We start from the raw sequence: 25,049 nt of genomic DNA, 5'->3' as shown, positions 1-25,049 counted from the left end.
CGAACACAGTTTTTTTGGTCAGGAATTTAACAGTAAGAGGACACAAAGGGCAAAACCAAATAAGCTATGAACAACCTTGCAGGTGGGCAGAATGAAACAGGCTGGACTTTGGCTAGAGTGCAAATGGCATGCGCCTGAAATCAAAGATGACCAAGCGCGCTCCGGAGCACAGAATCATGCCCACTGTGTGGCAGTGCGGGCAGCAAGGAAGGCTTACTTTGCTGCCTGCATTGTGTCCTCAAGTAGCTGTCCAGAGGAGCTCTTCCGGGTGGTCCGGGGGCTGTCAACACCCCCCCAGCAAATGGGGCCCTGGCCCTGTTGAGTGCCTGCTGTGGCTTTTTTGCACCACACTTCGAAGACAAAACTGCTTGTCTTCGCAGCCAACTTGAGCTGGCAGTTCCAGTCGAGGGGTCTGATGCCACCATCTGCCCGATTTTGTGGGATCTGTTCCAGTTACTGCGGCCTGATGATGTGGACAAGGTGCATGCAGCAATGCGACCGACCACATGCCCTCTCGACCCCCTCTGGCTAATAAAAGCTAGCTGAGGGGGTATGACCGGGTGGGTTCTGGGAATGATCAATGCTTCCCTGTGGGAAGGGGTGGTCCCTGCTGTCCTTGAGGAGGCAGCAGTGTGGCCCTCCTGAAGAAGCCCACTCTGGACCCAACAGTTAGACAACTACCACCCGATCGCAAATATCCCCTTCTTGGGGAAGGTACTTGAGAAGACTGTGGTGCAGCAACTGCAGGCGCTCTTGGAGGATACTGAATACCTAGACCCATTCCAGTCTGGGTTTCGATCTGGTTACAGGACTGACTCAGCCCCGCTCATCCTAATGGATGGCCTTTATCGAGAGAGGGACAGGGGGAGTACAACCCTGTTAATTCCGCTCGACCTCTCATCAACTTTGGTATCATTGACCGTGGTACCCTCCTGGATCGACTGCATGGGATGGGTATTGGAGGCACTGTGATACATATGCTGAAATAGGGCCTATTTCAGATAGTAACATTGGGTGACTATTCCTCGGCCCCTTGGCAACTGAACTATGGGGTTCTGCAGGGTACCATCTTGTCCCCAATGTTATTTAACATCTATATGCAGCCCCTGGGAGCGGTCATCAGGGGATTTGGAGCCAAGTGCCATCAATATGCTGATGACATGCAGCTCCATCTCCCCATGACATCTGAATCGGGAGATGCTGTGCAAGTCCTGGACCGGTGCCTGAACTCAGTAATGGGATGGATGAGGGCCAATAAACTGAAACTGCATCCTGGCAAGAGGGAAGCCCTGTGGGTGAGTGGTTCCCGAGTCCGGGAGATAGGTTCATTGCCTGTTCTGGACGGGGTTGCACTCCCTCTGAAAGATCAGGTCGGTAGTTTGGGGGTACTCCTAGGTCCATCACTGTCACTGGAGGCCCAAGCGGCCGCCGCAGCTCGGAGTGTCTTTTACCAGCTTCTCCTGGTTCGCCAACTATGGCCTCTTCTGGACAGGGATAGCTTGGCCATGGTGCTACAGGCGTTAGTAACCTCAAGACTGGATTACTGCAATGTGCTCTATGTGGGGCTGCCCTTGAGGCTGCTGTGGAAGCTGGAGCTAGTGCAGACTGCAGCAGCTCGAGTGTTGTTGGGAGCAGCCCCTTTTCAGCTTGCAACTCCCTTGCTGACGGAACTGCACTGGCTGCCTGTTCGCTACCGGGCCAGGTTTAACATTTTAGTACTTGGGACCAGGATACCTGAGAGAGTGCCGTCTTCCTTACCAACTGGCCTGGTCACTGAGGTCATCACAGGGCTTGTCCCTGGTGGTTCCACATGGACCCATGGCCTGACTGGAGTCCACCAGGAGAAGAGCCTTCAGCGTGGTGGCCCCTTTCTTTGGAACTCCCTGCCTTCAGAGGTCAGGCAGGTGCCAACATGGTGTTGCTTTTGGCGCGTCCTGAACACATTATTTCAGGAAGCCTTCCTCGAGTGACCGGCCATGGTTTATTAAATTTGTGTTTATCAGAAACATGTTTCTTTAAATAATTAAAAAAATTAACATTGTGTTTTTATTCTTTACCCTGCCTGCTGTTCACTGCTCCAAGGTCCTTGGTTGTGGAGCTGTATACAAATACTGTACATAAATAAAATAAATAAATTGTGCAGCAGGTTCCCAGGAGTGGCCAGCCAGAGGCAATTCTCTCTATCCCCCCACCTCCTAGAGTAATAAAGGAACTGGCAGAAGAACTCTCAGAACTGCTATCTATTCTCTTTGAGCAGTCATGGAGGACGGAGGAAGTGCAAGATGACTGGAGGAGGGCGAATGTTGTCCCTATCTTCAAAAAGGGTAAAAAGAAGGAACCTGGGAACTACAGACCAGTCAGTCTGACATCAATCCCTGGGAAAAGTCTGGAGCAGATGATAAAGCATAAAGTTCTGGGCACCACACTTTAAGAAGGATGCAGACAAACTGGAGAGGGTTCAGAGGAGGGCAACAAAGATGATCAGGGGACTGGAAACAAAGCCCTATGAAGAGAGACTGAAAGAACTGGGCATGTTTTGCCTTGGGAAGAGAAGACTGAGGGGAGATATGATAGCACTCTTCAAGTACTTGAAAGGTTGTCACAGAGAAGAAGGTCAGGATCTTTTCTTGATCATCCCGGAGTGCAGGACACGGAATAATGGGCTCAAGTGACAGGAAGCCAGATTCCAGCTGAACATCAGGAAAAACTTCCTGACTGTAAGAGCAATACGACAATGGAACCAATTCCCCAGGGAGGTGGTGGGCTCTCGCACACTGGAGGCGTTCAAGACGAGGCTGAACAGCCATTTGTCAGGGATGCTCTGACTTGGATTCCTGCATTGAGCAGGGGGTTGGTCTCGATGGCCTTGTAGGCCCCTTCCAACCCTACTATTCTATGATTCTATAAGCAATCCATCTGGAAGCACCTTGAAAACAATGCAGTGATGACTCGAAGCCAACATGGATTTGTCAAGAACAAACCCTGCCAGACGAATCTGATCTCATTTTTTGATCAAGTCACCTCCCTTGGGGACTGTGGGAATGCTGCAGACATCATATACCTCGACTTCAGCAAAGCTTTCAACAAAGCGCCCCATGATCTCCTGATGAGCAAACTAGCTCAAAGTGGGCTACATGAAACAACAATCCAGTGGATCCACAGTTGGCTACAGAATCGGAATCAAAGAGTGCTTATCAATGGGACCTTCTCAAACTGGAGAGAGGTAACGAGTGGGGTACCGCAGGGCTCAGTCCTGGGCCCAGCGCTCTTCAACATTTTTATTAATGACTTGGAGGAGGAGGTGCAGGGACTGCTGATCAAACTTGCAGATGACACAAAATTGGGCGGGATAGCTAATACTTTAGAAGACAGAAACAAAATTCAAAGTGATCTGGATAGACTGGAGCGCTGGGCAGAAAACAACAGAATGACATTTAATAGGGATAAATGCCAAGTTCTGCACCTAGGAAAAAGAAACCAAATGCGCAGTTACAAGATGGGGGATACGTGGCTCAACAGCACTACAAGCGAGAAGGATCTTGGAATTGTTGTCATAGAATCATAGAATAGTAGGGTTGGAAGGGGCCTACAAGGCCATCGAGTCCAACCCCCTGCTCAATGCAGGAAACCAAGTCAGAGCATCCCTGACAAATGGCTGTCCAACCTCGTCTTGAAGGCCTCCAGTGTGGGAGAGCCCACCACCTCCCCAGGTAATTGGTTCCATTGTCGTATTGCTCTTACAGTCAGGAAGTTTTTCCTGATGTTCAGCCGGAATCTGGCTTCCTGTAACTTGAGCCCATTATTCCGTGTCAATCACAAGCTGAATAGGAGCCAACAAGGTGATGTGGCTGCAAAAAAGCAAATGCTATTTTGGGCTGCATTAATAGAAGCATAGCTTCCAAATCCCGGGAAGTACTAGTTCCCCTCTGCTCAGCACTGGTTAGGCCTCATCTGGACTACTGTGTCCAGTTCTGGGCACCACACTTTAAGAAGGGTGCAGACAAACTGGAGAGGGTTCAGAGGAGGGCAACAAAGATGATCAGGGGACTGGAAACAAAGCCCTATGAAGAGAGACGGAAAGGACTGGGCATGTTTAGCCTTGAGAAGAGAAGACTGAGGGGAGACAGGATAGCGCTCTTCAAGTACTTGAAAGGTTGTCACAGACAGAAAGGCCAGGATCTCTTCTTGATCATCCCAGAGTGCAGAACACAGAATCATGGACTTAAGTCACAGGGGGCCAGATTCAGGCTGAACATCAGGAGAAACTTCCTGACTGTTGGAGCAATACGACAATGGCACCCATTCCCTGGGGAGGTGGTGGGCTCTCCCACACTGGAGGCCTTCAAGACGAGGCTGGACTGCCATCTGTCAGGGATGCTCTGGCTTCGATTCCTGCACTGAGCAGGGGGTTGGACTCGATGGCCTTGTAGGCCCCTTCCAACCCTACTATTCTATGATTCTATGATTCCAATAAAAGCTCATCTTGCCTAATCAGGGGCTTAGACAATGGCCAGCTACATGCAACCCTGCCCCCTGCCGCCCCCCCAGAGATATAAGGTGAAAGGTCTGCCTTTTCCAGAAATGGCCAGTTATAGATGCAGTCCCCACCCCACTTCAACGACTGCGCCACTGTGGTATAACATCCTTGCTCCCAAGCGAGGCCAGTCAAATGCAGTGAACATGCCCAACCCCCCTGCAAGAGCCAACACATGCAAGCAAGGAAGAAGCAGCCACAATAATGTCCTACTGGTTTCAATGCAAATGTCTGGAACTGTGGAGCTTAGAGAAAAGGCAAGATGGGTGGGACCTGACAGTGAGGAAGAGCATGCCAGTAGCCGAGGCAAGGGGAGCCACTTTCAGCCTGCTCGGAGCACTAGGAAGTTTCCCTAAGGTCTGGTCACCACACCTAAAAAAAAGGGTATTTTAGAGCTGGAAAAAAGTGCAGAGGGCAACTGAAACCATCAAGGGGCTGGAGCAACTCCCCTATGAAGTAAGGTTACAACAGCTGGGGCTGCTTAACTTAGAGAAAAAGCACGTGAGGGGAGACACGATAGAGGAGTAGAGAATTATGCCTGGTATGGAGAATGTGGATAGGGAGATATTTTCTCCCTCTCTCATAATACTAGAATCCAAAGAGGTCATCCCATGAAGCTGATTGTTGGGAGATTCAGGACAGATAAATGGAAGTACTTCTTAACACAGCACATAGTTAAACTATGGAAATCACTTCCACAAGATGCAATGTGGGTGCTCCCCATGGCTTGGTTCGAGTCCAGGAAAAGAGCCTTCAGTATGGTGGCCCCCTTCCTGTGGAACTCACTGCCTTTAGCACTCAGGCCAGTGCCAATGTTGTGTTCCTTCCGGCGTCTCCTGAAGACACTGCTATTTCGAGAGGGCTTCCTTGCATAACCAGCTATGGTTTATTACCGTATTCCCACCTTACTGGAATTTGTCGCTTTAAAAAACGTTTTAAGTGTTTTAACTTAGTGTTTTATCCTTGTACCTTTGTTGTTCATAGAATCATAGGGGTGGAAGGGGCCTACAAGAACATAAAGACCAACCCCTGCTCAATGCAGGAGTCCAAGTCAGAGCATCCCCAACAGATGGCTGTCCAGCCTCGTCTTGAACGCCTCCAGTGTGGGAGAGCCCACCACCTCCCTAGGGAATTGGTTCCATTGTTGCATTGCTCTAACAGTCATGAGTTTTCTCCTGATATTCAGCCAGAATCTGGCTTCCTCTAACTTGAGCCCACGGAATAATGTTCAACCGAAATCCCCCACCACGGAACTGAAGCCCTTTAGACCTAATCCTGCCCCCTGGCATCATTGCCATCTGGCCCGTCCAGTGAAGCACTGTGGAACTCTCTGCAGAGACACAACAGATGCCTACCTGGTGATCTCATCATCTCCAAGCATCCCCTTGGGAACGGGGGAATACCTCCCAGGCGATGCCGGTGGCAGGGACTGTCCCAGGTAGGCAGACTGGCTGATGTGGTTGTCAACAGGCTGAGAATAAGCTGGGAAGAAGACAGATGCATATGGTGAACTCTGTGCAAAGACCTGATGCAGGATCTGAGACAGATGACGACACTCAGGGTTTACTGGCATGTCAGAAAAATTGTGCCGACTGTTTATGCTGAAACACAACTCTCTGCTTGCCGCTTTACAGAGCCCTGCTCCCCACCCCACCCCCAGTAATCAAACCCTTTCAAGGTGTTCACTAATGCCCTGGTCAGAAAGAGATGTACGGCCGTCAGTCCCTACCCACAACACAGCCGGAGAGAAAGCCAACTCCCCCCACCCCCCCGCTGCAATCTTCTCTTTCTCCCAGCCGTTCAGGGGCCATTTTGGCTGCACATGCGGCCCTCCAGTGGTCCTGCCCTAGGAGCATAGGTGCTCTGGTTAAGCGCCTGCTGTGTTACACAAATGATAGTTTAACATTTAAAAAAACCCATTAACTTTTAAAATAATGGTATTTATCACATATTTCAAAATAGTAGGTCACATGTTCGGAATGCTGCAGTTTCAGAACAAAAGCAAATTCAAGGGAACATTCTGGTTAAAATATGCATTCCAATAGTGGAAAACAATTCCAACTGTCCACAGAAATCATTAACTCGTTCCTCTTTTCTATTCCCTCCCTGAAACTAATCCAGTGAGTGAATTTTACCATCTACAGTGTTGGCCAAATCCTTTTTAATGGGTCTTCAATTACTGCACCATCTGGAGACTTCCATCTGTGTGTGAGCTTCGGTCTTGCTACTACAGTGAAGTTGCTAATTCTTGATAGTTACTGTCCACATCATCTTTTACATAACAGAACAAAAAAGACTGATGGATTAAGAGGCAAAGGACCTCCACAGATCTCCCAAATAATTTGAACTGGCTACCTTGATCTTTATTTTAAGTATACTTTACAGAAAGCACAACTGAAGTAGAAATGACTTTTAAGCTGTCATAAATTCTGACTCTAGGAAAGGGTGTTGAGCTTGCTTTTTCTCACCTTCCCTCCCCATCCTTATTTCCTTGTGAGTCACATCTTTTAGACCAGTGGTCTCCAAACCTTTTTGACTGTGCACCCCATCAGTAAAAAAAAATTTGAGCACGCACCCCTAATGTATGTATATTTATTTATAAATTATATACATGTACTACTGTACTAATATATTATGTACATTATAAAACATACCCAAAAATAAAAACTTAAAAAAGATGAGTTAAAGATGAAATAAACAATATTTTTAAAATAATTTATTTCATTTATGAATGGTATAAAAACTATTTTCCTCTCATTAAAAAATATTATTAACAATTTTTTTTAGTGAGAGCAATGTGATTGAATACGCTTCATTATTTTTGAAAATCTCGGTTTAACACTTTGTGATACAGCAATTCGAAGGTCTGGTTCTAAATTCAGTTTATTTCGATACTTGGTTTTAATGGCTCTCATAGCTGAAAAGACACCTCACAAAGATACGCAGATCCAAATGGAAAAAGTGCATCGTTGGCTGTGCTTACTAAATCATGATATTCATTTTTCAATCCAATCCACCAATTATGCAAAGATTTCTGTTGAAATTTAGCTAGTAACCTTCCATCTTCCCTGATATCAATCAGTTGTTCTTGAAAACTAATCAGAAGGTGTTGCATTTTTATATTTTTAACAAATGGGTTCAAAACCCACTGAAACTTTTCATTTGGAAGATTTTTAAACAGGTTAGAAAATTTCGTTTCCACATTTTTAAAGTGTGCAAATATGAGTTTTTATAGGTGGCACACTTGCATCGTTTCAGCAACAAAATCACATACCAGTGGAAACATTTCCAAACATCCATTCTCAAAATGCTCTCTCCATAAAAACAAGTTGCTTTAAAAAAGCAGTTACCTTCTCACTCATTGTTAAAGCATCACCTTTACCTTGAAGGGAAAGGTTGTTATTTATTTCTTCAAAGATACCTGCTAGGTGGCATACTACTCACTGCCGCTTGTCATCACAGAAAAGGTCAGCACATTTGGAACGGATTTGCTTTCCTTTGGCAGGACGGCAGCTGCTCTGGTGCCACGGCTGAGCAGGTAATTGCGCCTTCCTCCGCCGTGCCTGGAAGAGACTGGCGCAGTTCCTCGCAGAGGCTGTGGCAGAGGCAGGGCAGGACTGGAGCCGAGAGAGAAAGGCCCTGGAGCTTCCCGCCCGGCTCCCTTCCCATCCTGCCGCCGCCACCGCCACTGCACACCTGGGCAGCTTGTCGAGGCAGCAGGAGGCGGCTCGATGATCAGGCAGCTTGTGCACCCCAACGGATCGTCTTGCACACCCTTTGGGTGCACGCACCCCGCTTTAGAGACCACTATTTTAGACTATAGGCTTGAGGACAGGGGCTGTCTTACTGATGGTATCTGGAAGCCTTTTTGGCTAAAGAGCAGGGTAATAATAACAATAATAATGGGTACTATCCAATGTTAGTCCTACACAGAGTAGACCCACTGAAAAGAATGAGAGTTAAGTTAGTCACAGCTATCTTGTCCCATTCACTTCAATAGGTCTACTCTACACAGAACTAACACTGGGACGGAGGACGGAGCCAGAGTCCGTGCTCCCTGCCCCTTCCCCCTCCGCACCGGTGATGTCTCACAGAATCACAGAATAGTAGGGTTGGAAGGGGCCTACAAGGCCATCGAGTCCAACCCCCTGCTCAGTACGGGAATCCAGGTCAGAGCATCCCTGACACATGGCTGTCCAGCCTCGTCCTGTGCTCAGAGACAGAGCACAGAGACGGGGAGAAGGGGTGGTCCTGGGGACAGGGAGGGAAGGAGACCACAGAAGCTGCTTTACCCAGCTTCCTATCAGGTCTCCAGGCCCCTTCACTCCTCCACCTGGAAACTGCCCATCTAGGCAAAAATGCAGGGTGGCCAGAACATAGAGGAAAGGATCCCCTCCACGCTCCCCAGCTGCCCTGCATAGTGCAGCCCAATTTCGGAGGTTGGTGGCTATCCAGACAGGACTGACGGAGTTGAAGTTCTCTTTATGCCAAACAGCCTTACAGGACTTAAAAGGAGGTGTCTTATTTGGAAGTCCTGATAAAACCAAAGTCCATGTCCTCCCATTTGATTTCAAATTTAATTATACCGAATCACTTTGTTATTCCTAAGAAAATCGAATATTCTTGTAAAACCAAATTGTTTCCAGATACCAGTGGGGAGGGGGAAGGAATTCTGTAGTACTTTAAAGTCTAATGCACTTATGCAGCCATTGACCTCTGTGGACTACAGTCCGCTGAATAAGAGGAACCAGAGTCCACAAAACCGTGTGCCGCACTAAACGGGTCAGTTTTTAAAGTGCTGAATGAGACCTTGTTGTTTCTGCCGCAAAACAGACTAACACGTCTGTCACTCTGGAACCCAGTTCAGAGGAGCCGCCCATTTATTAGTATGTCGTAGCAAACCCAGCAAAGATTGCTGTGGTGCATTAAAGACACACAAGTACATAATCCGGCAGAAGCTTTCAGAGGCTGGAGACCCTTTTGCCAGATGCACCTGAAGCGGCTCCAAAAAGCGGACGTAGAGACATAACCAGCGCCTTCCAAGACGTGGAGACATCACCACCGCCTTCCAAGTGCCACACCCAGCCGCAAATGCACCATACATCAAGTCTCCCTCTGTAAACAATAAGGAACACCAGGGGTGACCGCTCGGAACTCAAGCTGCTTGCGCTGCATCCAGTTGATGCAGTCGTGGTTCCCGCCCGCCACAGAAGAGGGGGATTCCCATCTTGAGAGCAGAGCCACTGGGGCGTTCTGCGGAAAGCCACGACACTTCTGGAAGCTGCCCAGCCACTCTGCCGCCACAACTGTGAGGACTGATGATGGCGCCATGCCGGCGCAGGCCTCCGACGGGCCAGGGGAGCATCCCCAGTGCTGTGCCGCTTTCTGGGCAAGGGCAGCCGAGCCCGCCTCAGGGCCGCCGTGGAACTGGATGCCAGGCAAGCAGGGGCCCTCTGGCATCTGGCATGCCTGTCTGGACGGGAGGCGCAAGGAGTCTGGTGATGGGGGAATGAGCAAGGAGGCCGAATGCCACCGAGGGACAGCCTCGATCCCTGGGGTGTTCTCAGGGGCGAAGAGGCAGATCAGGCACGGGACGAGCGGTGCTTCTGGCCAGTTTGGTGCACACAATTGCCCAACTGTGCCCACCCACAGAGAAAGGTACCGTGCAACTGTCGTGCAGAGGGGGGAGGGGTTGTTCTGGGGACCCGCTATTCTGGGTCAGGAGCGGGGGGCCTCTACAAACAGCCCCTCTCCCATCCGGCCTGCCTCCCACCTTCTGCACTGGACAATCTCCCTTGAGTTTACTGCCGCTGCCGCTACAAACACTCCGGCACCAGCCTGCTGTTCTTTGGTTTAACAGCCCATTTGCAATTCTCTTTCTTCTTCATCTATTATTACATTTTAATCCTAGTTTCCCGCTGTAAAGTATTCTCCCTGATAAAAGTGGGAAGGTAAGAAACAAGAATTCTGTTATTGGTTCGCATACAAAGCCAATAGAAGTAGTGGATTTTAAACAAACCAATAATGGGGGGGATTCTTTCTCAGGAAGTGTTCTATAAGCAAAACAGTAAGCACAAATTAAACTTACAGTTGGTGATGTCTGGAGGGGCATAGCTATCATTCATAAACATGCTGGTGGGTTTTGCGACTTTCAGATAAACAAAATCAGAGGTGTTTTTTAAGGCAGTCACTGCTTCTTCATGTGTAACTTCTTCTAAGCAAACACTGTTCACCTGGGGAGACAGAGGGGAGGGAGAAGACGAAATGAACTGATCCCTAAAAGAAAATGGCACTTCCCTGAAAGGCGCTGGCGCACGCCCACTGGTCTACTCGTAGATCAGGGCCCCCTTGCTCAGGATTTGGCCTTTTGCCCAGGAAGCTGCTGGCGCTTGCTCTGACTGGAGGCGGCTTTCCAGAGGCTCACACAACAGCCTGGATTCAAAAGCTTGTATCCCACCTATTCTATTTAGCCTCCAGGCGGCTTTCAGTAAGACCAGAGAGGGGTGGGGGTGGCCTTCCCCACAGTGCTGCTCTTTTTCCCACTTCCTTTTCTCGGTCACTTTTCAGCATGAAAAAAAGCTCCCAAAGGGGGAAACTATAAGATAACAATAACATGTACAAAGAAAAATTAAACCTCCAAAGCCTAAAAGCACCAAGATTAAAAGGAGGCAGCCACCTATCTACTTAGGATTGCACTCTGAGTCATGCGTGTACTATTTTCCCTTCCGGGAACCTTCCACAACCTTGGTAACTGTGTTGGCTTGCCTGCAGTCCCCCCGCTTTATTCTGCAGGTTCTGTTGACCAATGCCAGGTAAGCTAATGGAAAGGATGTATCATTTCGGATTTGATTCATGAAAAGCAGACCAACCTGGCTTGTGTCACTGAGCCCTAGTAGGATGGAGGGGTTAACCTCATTTAAGTGTGTCTACCAGGGTTTCTTGTCCAGCACCAGGTTCAGTTAGAAGGGGGTGGGAAACGGGTAGTATCTTGATCTATAGGGATTCCATCTCCCACGCAGATACCCTGTCCAGCAGTCAGACACCTTTGAGTGTTTGGACCTGGTGTTGGGAACCCAAAAAAGGACTGGGACTCTGCTGGCTAACACTCTCCCTGCCTGAGAAGGTCTCAAGCGTGGTACAGAAGACCCCAAGACTGATCGTCTTGGGAGACTTTAATATTCAGAATGAGGCGACTTTGTCATGGGAAGCTCAGGATTCCACGGACACCATGTCAACTATGGGCCTGTCTCAGATAATATCTGGTGGGACACACTTTGGATCTGGTTTTCAGTTCTGAACTATGGGAAGATAATCTGTGGGTGGGGGAGCCAGGATCAACTCTGATGTCGAGGTCTGACCCTCAGGCTGCTTGTAAGGTCTGCACAGGAGGCAGGCCATGTGCTCATCTGCCCCAGGGGCCGATGCATCCAGAAGGTTTTCTGAGGGATTTTCCTGCAGGTTTAGCTGATGTGCCTGCCAAGGCCCTGATCTCTGCCTAGAATGAAGGGCTACTGACTTGGGCTACTGATATGATTGCTCCCAAATGTCCTCAACCCAGCCATAGAGCCGTGTCAGTGCCTTCATATTCTGAGAAGCTGAGAGTGATCACACCTCAGAGCCAACAGCTAGAGCGCAAACGGTGAATGTCTCAGAACAAATACAACCCAACACAGGTAAGAATCAATGTTCAATCTTATTCTGTGGTAGCGATGGCAGCAAAGAAATCTTTCTTCACCACCATCACTGCATCTGCTCAATGTCTTCCAGTGGAGCTTTTCAAGTGGTTAAAGCTCTTTTTGGTTATTAGACTTCGGGATACAATAACTGGAACCTCAAAGGTTATGACCAATTTGCAAGACGTTTTGCAGATAAAAACGCTCATATCTGTGTTGACCTGGATGCCATGGTTACGACAGAGTTAGAGATGGTGGCACTAGTGAACTATCCAGTTACGTTATTATGGATACTTTTGAACTGGTGCAAACTCAATGGAGGCTTGAGAGCTACCCCGTGTTCTCTGGACCCTTCCCCATCCTGGCTTGTTAAGTCTGCTATGCCTGGGTTAGCTATATGGACCTCAGAGGTGGTCCATACGTCTCTGAGGGGTGATGCGGTCCGTACTGATCTAACGGAAGAAGTGGTGAGGCCTTTATTGAAGAACCCAAGTGTAGATCATATAGTTTCACATAATTACCGCCCAGTATCAAATTTGCCATTCTTGGGCAAGGTGTTGGAAAACAGTGGTGCCTTCTCAACTCCAGGCAGTTTTGGATGAAATGGATTATTCAGATCCTTTTAAGTCCACAGTTTCAGGCCTGCTTATGGTATGGAAATAGGCTTGGTTGTCCTCATGGGTGATTTACACCGGGGAATAGATTGGGGGAGGGCAACCCTATTTGTTCTTCTGAAGCTCTAAGTGGCTTCCGATACCATCGACCATGGTATCCTTCTCGATCACATATCCGGGCTGGGTTTAGGAATCCCTGTGTTAGAGTGGTTGCAGCCCTTTGTGGGTGAACTGTCTTGGAAGGTGGTGCTAGGGGACTTCTCTGCCACTACTTTCCACTGGCCTAGGGTGGGCTACACAGTCCCATCTTGTCCCCTGTGCTTTTCAACATCTACATGGAACTGCTGGGGAAAGTCACCTGGAATCGGCACGATGACACTCAGCTCCTCCTCTCACTTTCCACAGGCTTGTTTCCAAGGAGGCTTGGGAACGTCTGACTGCCTGGAATGTCTGGGGCTGGTTTAGGGATGGACGAGGGGAAGAAGCTGAAACTTAATCCAGACAAGATGGGGGTGGCAGGGAAGCCAGCCTGTCTGGATGGGGATTTACAGCTGGTTTAAATGAGGCTGCGCTCCCCAAAGAGCTAAGTGCACACTCTGGAAGCTCTCCTGGACCTAGTGCTAACTGGGGAAGCCCAGGTGGTGGGGCCCGCCAGCTGCAACCCTCCTGGAAATGATGGGCCTGGCCTCAGTGATCCTTGTCCTAGCGACATCCAAGCTAGGTGACTGCAGTGCAATCTCACGCGGGCTGCCTTGTGCCCCTGTCTGGGGTGGAGGAGAACACAGAACGCCTCAGCCCAAGAGTGCTTGGGGAAGGCCCAGCACACGGGCAGGCGGAAGTCACCTGCAGCTCAAGCCAGCTGGCCTCACTTGCCAATCAGCTTCTGCATAAAAGACAAGCCTCAAACCCAGTTCAGGTGCTGGAAGCAATTGCTGATGCTCATCCACAGCAGAAAATGTTCCTGCCAGCTCCTGGACCCAGCTCCAGTTATTCTCAAGGCCACAACGGCTCCGACTCTTCTTCAGCGCGTCCCTATATCTGGCTTTATTTTCCTTGGCTTCGGACTGATCCTCTTGGCTTCTTGACCATGGACTATTCAAAGGCTAAGGGCAGCTGCTGCTTATTGCTCAACTCCAGTCATTTATGAGAGCCTCTAAAGAGGTTCGGAAGGACCCGCTGGTGCAGTGCGTGGCTCCCCGAGTGGAACTGGGTGTGAGGTGGCCAGATCATGAGGCATCGGCACTGCGCCAGCTGCCCGGCTTGCTGGTGCCCTTCCAGCCTGATGGTTGTAACCTCTAACGCCTTCCAAGGTTTGGGGCCAAGTTACTCGAACAAAAGCGTTCACCAAGGCCTGTCAGCCAGCCGCGTGAGGTCACCGGCCAAGGCCCCCCTCAAATGCCCGCTCTTGGGACCTGGCAAGCTCTTGGGCACCAGGGAAAGGGCTCCTTCGACAGGGCCTCAAGCTCATGGCCCTCCTTGCTGACAGGGCTGTGTCCGGCACCATCTCTGCAGCCCTTCAGAAGAGCCCAAAAGACAAATCTTATCTCAGCGCCCGTCTCTTAAGAGCTTGCATATGCTGCTGAAGGGAAGCGGTTTAGGCTGCTACTGATTTTGATGTTTGTATTGGGCTTTAGTCCTGCTGTTGGTTCTTGTGAAATTATTGATCTGATTATAGCTTTGTGTTGTTGGGGGTTTTTAAATTATTTCTGCAAGCCACCTAGAGAGAGGTTTTACCCTTAAACACAGCCTGTGTTTGTTTGTTTGTTTGTTTGTTCATACATACATACATACATACAAATAAATAAATAAATAAATAATAGCTGAGAACAGAAGACTAAGCCCATTTCCTCTACAGGGCTTCCTAAGGGTATGCAGATTGTCCCCATGGAATCCCAGTACTATTCAGGCACCTGGCACACAGGCCAGGGCACGGACACATGTATGCAGGCTTCTGCAGTCTCTACAGCGACGTATATCCAAGTAATACAAAATGTCAAAGCTTCACAAGTTCTGGATTTTCTATTGCTGCCTTGGTGAATTACAGACTTTTTGCAAATGTGCACCAACCTGTTCAAGGCATAAAATGTCTGACTTCCTATGCAATGTTCAGAGCAGTGTTTCTGAGTCCAGGAAAGAAAGATGGACACATTTGGCTTGGATGAGCAAGAAGCGAGTGACCTCACAGCCTTCTCTGTGATGAACAGAGGACCCACCGATCTCCAGCTCAGAAGGATCCGGGGGCGGGGGGGGGGGGTGTCCCAAAGCCTAGAAATACCTCATGAACTCCCACGAGTGCTTCTCCATGTGGGACTTTGATACCCCGGGGTCCTATCAAGGCTAGAAGGAGAGCATTCCCTGGCTTTGAGAGAAGCCAGACCGAACCACCCCGGAGTACACAAGGTAGAGACGTGCAGAGGAAGCAAAGGGAGCAAGCAGGTCCAACTTACAGCCGTGAGCTTGTCTCCAATCTGGAGTTTGCCGTCCTTGTGTGCTGCACCGCCTTCAATGATTTTGGTGACGTAGATGCTGTTGTCTCCAGGAATGTGCTGGTTTCCAACACCCCCAGCGATGCTGAACCCAAGACCTGCTTCAAGAGAGCAAACACTGTCAGCGCCACTTCCACAGACCCTCTGCAACGACAGCAGGCACATCATGGCATTACTCCACTTATCAGGATATGTGCAGGTTTTTGGAATTCTGCCTGGGAAGAGCAGAGAGGGGATTTCAGGGGGCAGGAAATGTTCTGGCAAGAATCAGGCCTGGACAGAGGACAGATGTCAGGGTGGACACTGAGCCCATAGAATCCCAGAGTAGTTCTGATTCTGAGGAAGAGCAGTCGCTTCTGGGAGAGGAGCGCACTCCTCTTTCCCAGGACCAACAGCTGACGGAGATTCCTCCCACCAGCATTCCTAGTTTAGTTAGCAGTCCAGGGAGTGACCGAGCACAGATAGCAGACTTGGTGGATAGCGACGCAGACACAGAGAGTGGCGCCAGATGGAGGGCGCGGAAAGGAGGCGTAGTGCCAGTCTGGCGCACAAACAACAGCTGCGCCCAGAGGATCCAAGGGAAAAGGGGAGGGACTCTCCCTAGTCCTTAAGTTCAGGGGTCTGCCAGTAATTCCCTTTCAAACGGGGACCAACTGTTCCAACTTAGGGCATAGGTACTGTGCTGCTCAAATCCAGTTGCAAACAGTATAGTTGGTTAAGTTGTAAAAGAAGAATAAAGCTTTGAAAGGAATTCCTTTGTCTGTGTCTGGACTTGGCTACTAGATTAGACTGAGAGAGGCCTCCAAGGAGCCCTTGACAACAGGGCAGACAAAGAGATCCCTAAGCCTGCTTCCTGGGAGGCCCACAAAAGCTCCCTAGCCATGCATGGGGGGCACATGGCCCACCAGCAAGAGGTGGGCTCTTCTCCAAAGCAGGGAAGCCTCTGGAATCTGCTGAGGTCTTGGGATTTAGCACCTGAGACCACATGCTGCTCTATGCAGTACAGACACAGAGCCTCCTGGAAAACTGCACCCTGACCAGGAGGGGGGAAAGACTCTACAGACATGTTTATAGAGCTGCAGAAAAGTGGTGGCCACCTTCCAGGGCCACCCCAAGCCTGCTTTTATTTCCTACCACAAACCTTTGGGGCCTTTCACGAGCTTTAGCTCCACAATTTTTTCTGTCACTTGCTTCCTTCTCTTGACATACAGCCGGACCATAGAGCCTGCCTCCTTCAAGGCTTCCACAGCTTTGCTGTGCGTCACCTCACGGACGTCCACCTCGTTCACACGTAAAATACAGTCGTTCACTCTGCACATGGAGAGCAAAGATTCTCCTTAGTTGGATTCAGATGGCTCCAGGCCTTGCCACATAGATCATAGAATCATAGAATAGTGGGGTTGGAAAGGGCCTATAAGACCATCGGGTCCAACCCCCTGCTCAATGCAGGAGTCCAAGTCAAAGCATCCCTGACAGATGGCTGTCCAGCTTCATCATGAATGCCTCCAGTGTGGGAGAGCCCACCACCTCCCTAGGTAATTAGTTCCATTGTTGTATTGCTCTAATAGTCAGGACGTTTTTCCTGATGTTCAGCCGGAATCTGGCTTCCTGTCACTTGAGCCCATTATTCCGTGTCCTGCACTCTGGGATGATCAAGAAGAGATCCTGGCCTTCCTCTCTGTGACAACCTTTCGAGTACTTGAAGGGCGCTATCATATCTCCCCTCAGCCTTCTCTTCTACAGGCTAAACATGACCAGTTCTTTCAGTCTCTCCTCATAGGGCTTTGTTTCCAGTCCCCTGATCATCTTTGTTGCCCTCCTCTGAACCCTCTCCAGTTTGTCTGCATCCTTCTGAAAGTGTGGTGCCCAGAACTGGGCACAGTACTCCAGGTGAGGCCTAACCAGTGCTGAGAAGAGGGGAACTAGTACTTCCCGGGGTTTGGAAGCGATGCTTCTATGAATGCAGCCCAAAAGAGCATTGGCCTTTTTTGCAGCCACATCACATTGTTGGCTCATATTCAGCTTGTGATCGACAACAATTCCAAGATCCTTCTCACTTGTAGTGTTGTTGAGCCAAGTATCGCCCATCTTGTAACTGTGCATTTGGTTTCTTTTTCCTAGGTGTGCTCTGACTGAACAAGAACTGGCCATCCCAACATCCTAAGCCAGCCCGGTGCTGAAAAGGCCCCTCTGGGCCTCCCAGTGACAAGGACTTCCCTTCACAGGCACGCAGATGCAGCATCTGCAGGAAGGACCTGCACCCTCCCTGCTCTGTGTGCAGCCCATCCAATGCCTGCTACTCCACAGCAGGCCCCACTCTGTCCAGCGGGGCTTACTGCCACCCAGCCGCCTCTCTCCCCTCCTCCGCGCACTCGCTCGGCTCCTCCTCTTCCATGGCCCAGGAGGGCTGCGTTTTATCATTCACCCACGCCATTCCCACCGTTTGTTTTAAGAGCCCCCAAAGCCCCTTTTGCAACATGTCCTAGCCAGGATCACCGCTTTTGAAGACCCTTGCTAAAACGGACATTAGATGGCGCCAAAGGCTTGAGCAGAAGGGACGGACGTACCGCAACCTTCCATCCTGTGCAGCTGCCCCCCCAGGGATGATCTTGGTAATGAATATACTTGAGTCATCCTCAATGTGCGGATTGTCTGTACCTCCTGCAATGCTAAAGCCAAGTCCTGAATTGCCCTGAAAAAACAAACACTCGTTACCTGGAGAATTCAGTGCACCAGGAGGAAAAGCTGGTCTCAAAAAGCACTTCAGGCTATGTCTCAGGGTAGAAAACCATGCTGGAGCCACTACCTGGCATTCACATCCATGTGCATGTCCAACCGGAAGAGGACTGAGTAGGCTCCACAAAGAACCAAAATTAAGCAGCGGTGCAAGAAAGGAAGGAGGGGTGAAGAGAAGGTGGGAAACTCGTGCTCCAGCTGAAGGGGCTTTGCAGAGCACACACCCGACCGCCCGGAACTCCGGGTCGCAGCAACAGCCCCGGGGGATGCCTCTGCAATTGCACGCATCAGGCACCCTCGGGTGCTGGTTTGAGGGCTGCCTTGGAAGTTTTCCATTCCAGCTTTTTTGCAAGTGTTGGCCACTTCAAGCAGCAAATGGCAGCAGGGAAGCAGCAGTCCCAATTGGGTCACTGGGGCAGGGAGGAGGCTTATCCCCCCCCCCAGCAACCCCAAAGCAGCAGTGATCCCTGGGGGAGGGGGGGACAGTGTCTTTAGCCTCCCCAGGTTTCCCCCCCCACGTGTGCATGTGGCCCCCGACCCACCATCCAGGACCCTCAGGGCTGAAAAGGATACCCATCCCTGCTTTAAAGTCAGCCCTCGGACCATCTCCTAAAGCCGTGAATACTAGAAGGGCAGATTGCCAAAGTTCAGAGAAGTGAGACATCCAACATTTAATGATGTCCCAAAGTATTCTATTAATTCTGCCCAACCCGCAACGTGGGCATAGAAGCCGTGGATAAGTTTGCAGGAGACTTGTACCCTCTCCCCTTCAGCCCAACCCCCAAACTGAAATAGGTCTCATACTGCTGGACAACTCTACAGGGTTGTTGTAAACCACTCAGAGCCTGGCCTGCAGGATCAGTATGAACTATCCTGCAAAACAGCCCAAAGCTATTCTCTCCCAGCCACAGCCTCTCCCAGCCTGCAAGATGGGGACAAAGAGCTATCTTTGCTTTGGAATCTGCATTTGCAGGGCTCGTTCTTTAAGTGCTTCACACTAAGCAGGAACTGAGTTTGGAACAGCAAGACCTCCTGTCTCTGCTGATACATCTGGGGGGTGAGACAATGGGTGGGCACTCTAGTGCCCAGTCCTGGCTACACTTAACTCTTGGATTTCTCTGTTAATTTCTACGAGCAGCTCTCACTGGGGACACTAAAAAACAGCTTTTCAATGTGAATCAGGAAATGACCTATCCGAACAATGAGTGACTCTTTCTACTATTTTATATCTATATGTCCCATTCTGCATCCTCTTTTACTCAGAGAACAAACAGAAGGAGAGAAATGGAGTCCAGGACAAGGAAGGGACACAGAGGTAGAATTGCCCACCTTCCACCCACCTCCTTGCCCCCTCGGTGTTCCTTGCCTTCTCTCTCAGCTAGGTTCTCCTGACAGCTGATCACTGGTCATTTCAACATCTCCCAACTGCCTGGGCTGGGCCCCCTCTTCACCAACACATTCCATTCCCCACTCCCCTATCCCTCACACCAGCTTTCTTTCCTTGGCCACTCAGCCTATCCAGCCCTCAATGGGCTGAGCTTTTGGGGAGGGGGGTATTTTTGTTGTTGAAATGCCAGTATCTCCTTCTGTGGCTGCTGCTGTTTGGGGCAGAGAAGCAATAGATTTGAAACAGAATATGTCAGGAGTTGTTCTTTATAAAGCAGCCCAAGGTCTTGACACGGACAAGCCTCCCCAAGGAACTGCCCATGCCGCCATCGCCCTTTCCAGTGCACGCCTGCAGGCTGGTGAGCCACAGCCGGCACCTGCATCTCCCTGGGGAGGCCCAGGATGCTCACGGGGGCTGTAGCACTTCACTTCACACCCTCGTCCACTCCAGGGGTGGCAGCCGACTTGCCCCCACCTCTTCCTGCTCAAGGCGTCTCAGCATCCAAGAAGAAGAAGGGGGGGGCAGGGATGGTGGCTTGATTAGGGCAGAGCTGAGATTTCGGCAGGGCTCCTAGGAGAAATCTGCATGAGGAAGGACGGTACCATGACGCCCAGCCTGGGGTAGAGAGCGGGACCGGCCGGGATAGGGTCAGGCAGCAGGCCTCACCCCAACGGCTAGATTAAGCCTGCCCTGGCTGCTTGGACATGGTTCAATTAACAATGCCAGACAATGGAGCAGCCCCAGTGGCTGTTGGGCACCAAGCCACGAGACCAGAGTGTGTCAGATTCTTTTGAGTTGCACAGACCCAACAGCAGGAACCCAAAGAAGGGAAAAAAGGAAAATCAATCCCCTCCACGTGGCTGAATTCCAAGCGAATCCCTTGACAAATTAAAGGTTGTAAGAGCAACTGTTTACCCTTTCCAGCGTAATTTCTTCATATTCATAGTCTGCATCTGTGCCGTTGACCTAAATGAATGCAAAAACAGACAAACAGGGAGGTTACACACAACGGATTTTCCCAAGTGCTCGGAGGGCAGCTACTTCTTTGTGATCTCGTCCCATGACGCTCTTGTCCCGTTCAAGAGGCCAGCGCCTGCATGCTGCAGGACTGACCATAGAAGGTTCTTCCCCTACCCTCAGTGATCCCCACAGCCAAGCCTGCCCCACAAGCGCACCGGGTGTTTTGAAGTGGTTGCCACCTTGCGCAGCAGCCGTGATAGCAAAGGTGCACCACAGTTCATTCGTATTATTATTTATTTCATTTCTATACCGGCCCATAGCCAAAGCTCTCTGGGCAGTTTACAAAAGTTCATAAAAAAATATGAGCTGCTTCTTAGAAGAGAAGAAACTGGCAATTTTTTTTTGTCTCCTTTCTCTCTCAGGCAGAATATTTCCAGGTATGAGTGAAATTCCCTGCTTCTTGTATCCCCGTCTAGTTGGAACCATTACGGCCAAAATCAAATAAATAAATAAACCAATAAAACGTCCTTACTATAAACAAGGTTAAAACAATTAAACACAACAGCTCCTTTCCTGGACCCAAGTAAAACCAGTCACAGGCCCAAGAAGAACTTCCAAGTCAGTCCCTTTTGGAAATTTCCTGCACGCTTCCAAGGCCAGACAAATAAAAAACATAACCATCAGTACAAAGCAATAAAAAATTCTAGATTATTACATCAAGCCCATAAAAAATACAAATACATATACGCTAAAGAAAGAATGACGCTTTAAACTGAATCCTACGGGGATAGGAGATGTAAGGTTCGGGGTAACAATGGACGAAGGCTCATGCACCGCTACGGAGAGAACAGCTCTGATAGCACCCAATCATAGTCTTCAGAAACATGTAGGAAGAAAGCCAGACTATGAAGCATATGGTCTTCCATGTCTATGTACTAATGCCCAGAGTGTGGGAAACAAACAGACCGAACTTGAACTCTTAATAAAGGAGGGAAATTATGACTTGATAGGTATAACTGAGACTTGGTGGGATGACTCTTATGACTGGAATACAGCAATTGAAGGATATAACTTGTTCCAAAAGAACAGGAGGAACAGAAAGGGAGGTGGGGTTGCACTGTATGTGAAAAATACATATCCCTGCACAGAAATATGGGAGGAGGAGCTTGGTAGCCCCATCGAGAGCATCTGGGTTGAAATAAATGGAGCAGAGAATACAAGGAATCTGGTGGTCGGAGTCTACTAACAGCCACCCAATCAAGGAGAAGACAAAGATGAAACTTTTGAAAAGCAAATAGCCAATGTTTCAAGGAAGCATGATGTAGTAGTAACGGGGGACTTCAATTTCCCCAATATTTGTTGGGAGACAAATTCTGCAAAACATCCCCCCCCCCCCAATTCCTGACTTGTGTGGGGGATAATTTCCTGCCATGGAAAGTAGAGGAAGGAACAAGAGGATCGGCTATCCTTGACTTGATCCGAACCAACAGAGATGACTTAGTGGATCAAGTAGCAGTTACAGGAACTCTGGGGGAAAGCGTCCATGTTGTACCGGAGTTCTTGGTTCTAAGGGAAGCAAAAGCCGAGTGTAGTCAAACGCGTATTGTAAGAAAGCTGATTTTCATAAACTCAGAACAATGATCAGTAAGGTCCCATGGCAAGCGATGCTAGCGAGAAAAGGAGTCCAAGATGGGTGGGAGATTTTAAAAAAGGAAATTCTCAAGGCACAATCACAAACCATTCCAACAAGAAGAAAAGGTGGAAGACAACACAAGAAGCCAATGTGGCTTCACAAAAAGCTTAGGGATGACCTGAAAACAAAAAAGGACACATATAGGAAGTGGAAAGAAGGCCAAGCAACAAAGGAAGAGTGCAGGCAGGTGGCACAGAATTGCAGGGATGGCGTCAGGAAGGCTAAAGCTGAGAACGAGCTGAGGTTAGCAAGGGAGGCTAAAAACAATAAAAGGGCTTTCTTCAGCTACATGCATAGTAAAGGGCAGAGGAAAGAAATGGTGGTTCAGCTATTAAATCCTGGCAGACAAATCTGATCTCATTTTCTGATCAGGTAACCTCCCTCATGGACTGTGGGAATGCTATAGACATACCTCAACTTCAGCAAAGCTTTCGACAAAGTGCCCCATGATATCCTGATGAGCAAACTAGCTCAAAGTGGGCTAGATGAAACTAGATGTCAGTTGGCTACAGAATTAGACTCAAAGAGTGCTTATCAATGGGACCTTCTCAAACTAGGGAGAGGTAACGAGTGGGGTACCGCAGGGCTCAGTCCTGGGCCCAGTGCTCTTCAACATTTGTATTAATGACTTGGAGGAGGTGCAGGGACTGCTGATCAAATTTGCAGATTACACAAAATTGGGTGGGATAGCTAATACTTTGGAAGACAGAAACAAAATTCAAAGGGATCTGGATAGACTGGAGCGCTGGGCAGAAAACAACAGAATGACAGTTAATAGGGATAAATGCCAAGTTCTGCACCGAGGAAAAAGAAACCAAATGCACGGTTACAAGATGGGGGACACATGGCTCAACAACACTACAAGTGAGAAGGATCTTGGAATTGTTGTCGATCACAAGCTGAATATGAGCCAACAATGTGATGTGGCTGCAAAAAAGGCCAATGCTCTTTTGGGCTGCATTCATAGAAGCATCGCTTCCAAATCCCGGGAAGTACTAGTTCCCCTCTACTCAGCACTGGTTAGGCCTCATCTGGAGTATGGTGTCCAGTTCTGGGCACCAGACTTTCAGAAGGATGCAGACAAACTGGAGAGGGTTCTGAGGAGGGCAGCAAAGATGATCAGGGAACTGGAAACAAAGCCCTATGAGGAGGGACTGAAAGAACTGGGCATGTTTAGCCTGGAGAAGAGAAGACTGAGGGGAGACAGGATAGCGCTCTTCAAGTACTTCAAAGGTTGTCACAGAGAGGAAGGCCAGGATCTCTTCTTCATCATCCCAGAGTGCAGGACACGGAATCATGGGCTCAAGTTACAGGAAGCCAGATTCCGGCTGAACATCAGGAAAAACATCCTGATTGTTAGAGCAATAAGACAATGGCACCCATTCCCTGGGGAGGTGGTGGGCTCTCCCACACTGGAGGCGTTCAAGACGAGGCTGGACAGCCATCTGTCAGGGATGCTCTGACCTGGATTCCCGCACTGAGCAGGGGGTTGGACTCGATGGCCTTGTGGGCCCCTTCCAACCCTACTACTCTATGATACTATGATTCTATGAAGCCATCATGTTTGCTCCCGATCTTGGGGAAAGACACATTTAAGAAGCCCCACTCAATAGCAAGGAGAAAATGTTGTTGCCCAACGAAGAGAAAAGCACAACAGACTGGGATGGATGTACCTGAAAAATGACATTTAACAGCGCTTCTAGAATGCTTTACAGCCTCTCTGATTTGTGCACAAATATTCTCAGATGTATTGTTGCCAGCATTCCCCTTTGACAGATGGGGAAATGGAATATTGTCTTGCTTTAGGCCACCAGTGCTGAGGATTTTCTGGAAAATTTGAATCAGAAAGGGCATTCCAGAAAGGGTTCTGCTGCCGTAGGTCTGATTTAGCGTGTTTATCTGCCACATTTAGCAGAAGGGTGCCATGTTTGCTGCATCACTTACTGAATATAACTATTTGATTAGGGAAAAGAAGAATAAAGTGCACAGGCTGCTGCCCTGTGCCTCCTGGGAGGGTGTCCCAGGGCCATAGCATCAGTCAGATCTCCCCCTCCAAGGGCAGAGACAGAGCCTCCCGTCCTCCCTCCCTCCCCCGCCCCTAGCAACGTCCCTCTGGGCTCTTTTCTGAGTCAGAATGAGGGCAGAGGCAGCGTGCTGTGGGTGGGCTAGGGCAAGCACTGGTCTTGCAGGAGCCTCGTTCTCCTGGCTCCGAGACCCCCCCCCCACACACACACACACAACTGGTCTACACCAGCCCCAGAGCTGGTGTCGAACCATTCCCCCACACTGGTTTCAGTGGGAGGGAATTCGCAAAACAGTAACAACAAGAACAATTATTATTACTAATTTTCAAAATGGATCTGAGAAAGGAGGAGGAAGCAGAAATGCTGCTCTCTTTGCGCCCCTGCCCCCAATCCCTCTGCTGAGTTTGCACCAGCAGGGCTTTAGAACTGTCAGAAGCTCTGGTGTCAGAGTTCTCTGTCACAGGAGGTAGGGCTGCCCTGTTAGTGTGGCTTAAATGTTATATTAAAACACATTCAAAGCTTTATCTGCAGCTAACTTTAAGTACTGTAAATAAAAATAATTTCTCAGACATGGTAACTCAATAGCACACACTTCCCTTACATGGTTTAGATTTTAAGAAAGGAAAAAATGAAGGAACAGAAAAATGTGAACAGATTTCAGCATGCCAGTAGGGCTGCACACATAAAAAATCTTATTATGACGGTAACCTGAAAAAAGTTAATTATGACTAGCATCATACCTATGCCTTAAGTTACTAATTAATGTTATCAAACTATGCATTTTTAGAGTATAACATTTTCCATGGAAAATTACAGCAACAGAAAACATTTTGAAAGTATTTCCAGCTTAGAATTTTGTTCTACTCTAAATCACTAGAGGCTACCAGGGACCTGAAGAATATTTTGGACCCAAGTATCCCAGATCTATATTTTGTCCACTGC

At 49.1% G+C, this 25,049-nt stretch overlaps 1 protein-coding gene across 12 annotated transcripts in view; it reads right to left on the bottom strand.

The window, feature by feature from the left end:
• The window catches only part of DLG1 (discs large MAGUK scaffold protein 1), a 274,255-nt gene that overhangs the window by 101,994 nt on the left and 147,212 nt on the right, over nucleotides 1–25,049 (bottom strand). For 6 of the 12 annotated variants that reach the window (XM_084847875.1, XM_084847877.1, XM_084847866.1 and 3 more), the window contains 6 exons: nucleotides 20,346–20,396; nucleotides 17,875–17,999; nucleotides 16,449–16,618; nucleotides 15,269–15,405; nucleotides 10,623–10,767; nucleotides 5,890–6,016 (listed from right to left, as the gene is read on the bottom strand). In XM_084847875.1, the coding sequence (XP_084704001.1) occupies nucleotides 5,890–6,016; nucleotides 10,623–10,767; nucleotides 15,269–15,405; nucleotides 16,449–16,618; nucleotides 17,875–17,999; nucleotides 20,346–20,396 (755 nt within the window). Of the gene's footprint in view, nucleotides 1–5,889; nucleotides 6,017–10,622; nucleotides 10,768–15,268; nucleotides 15,409–16,448; nucleotides 16,619–17,874; nucleotides 18,000–20,345; nucleotides 20,397–25,049 lie in introns of all 12 variants that reach the window. The other 6 variants (XM_084847865.1, XM_084847867.1, XM_084847871.1 and 3 more) reach the window with 1 other exon arrangement.

This window comes from Heloderma suspectum, chromosome 3 (assembly GCF_057233095.1).
Source record: "Heloderma suspectum isolate Gila_16-S chromosome 3, 16-S_ref, whole genome shotgun sequence".
NCBI classification, from domain to species: domain Eukaryota; kingdom Metazoa; phylum Chordata; class Lepidosauria; order Squamata; family Helodermatidae; genus Heloderma; species Heloderma suspectum.
Note: the sequence above shows the minus strand (reverse complement) of the source record. Positions and strands in the feature narration are given on the sequence as shown.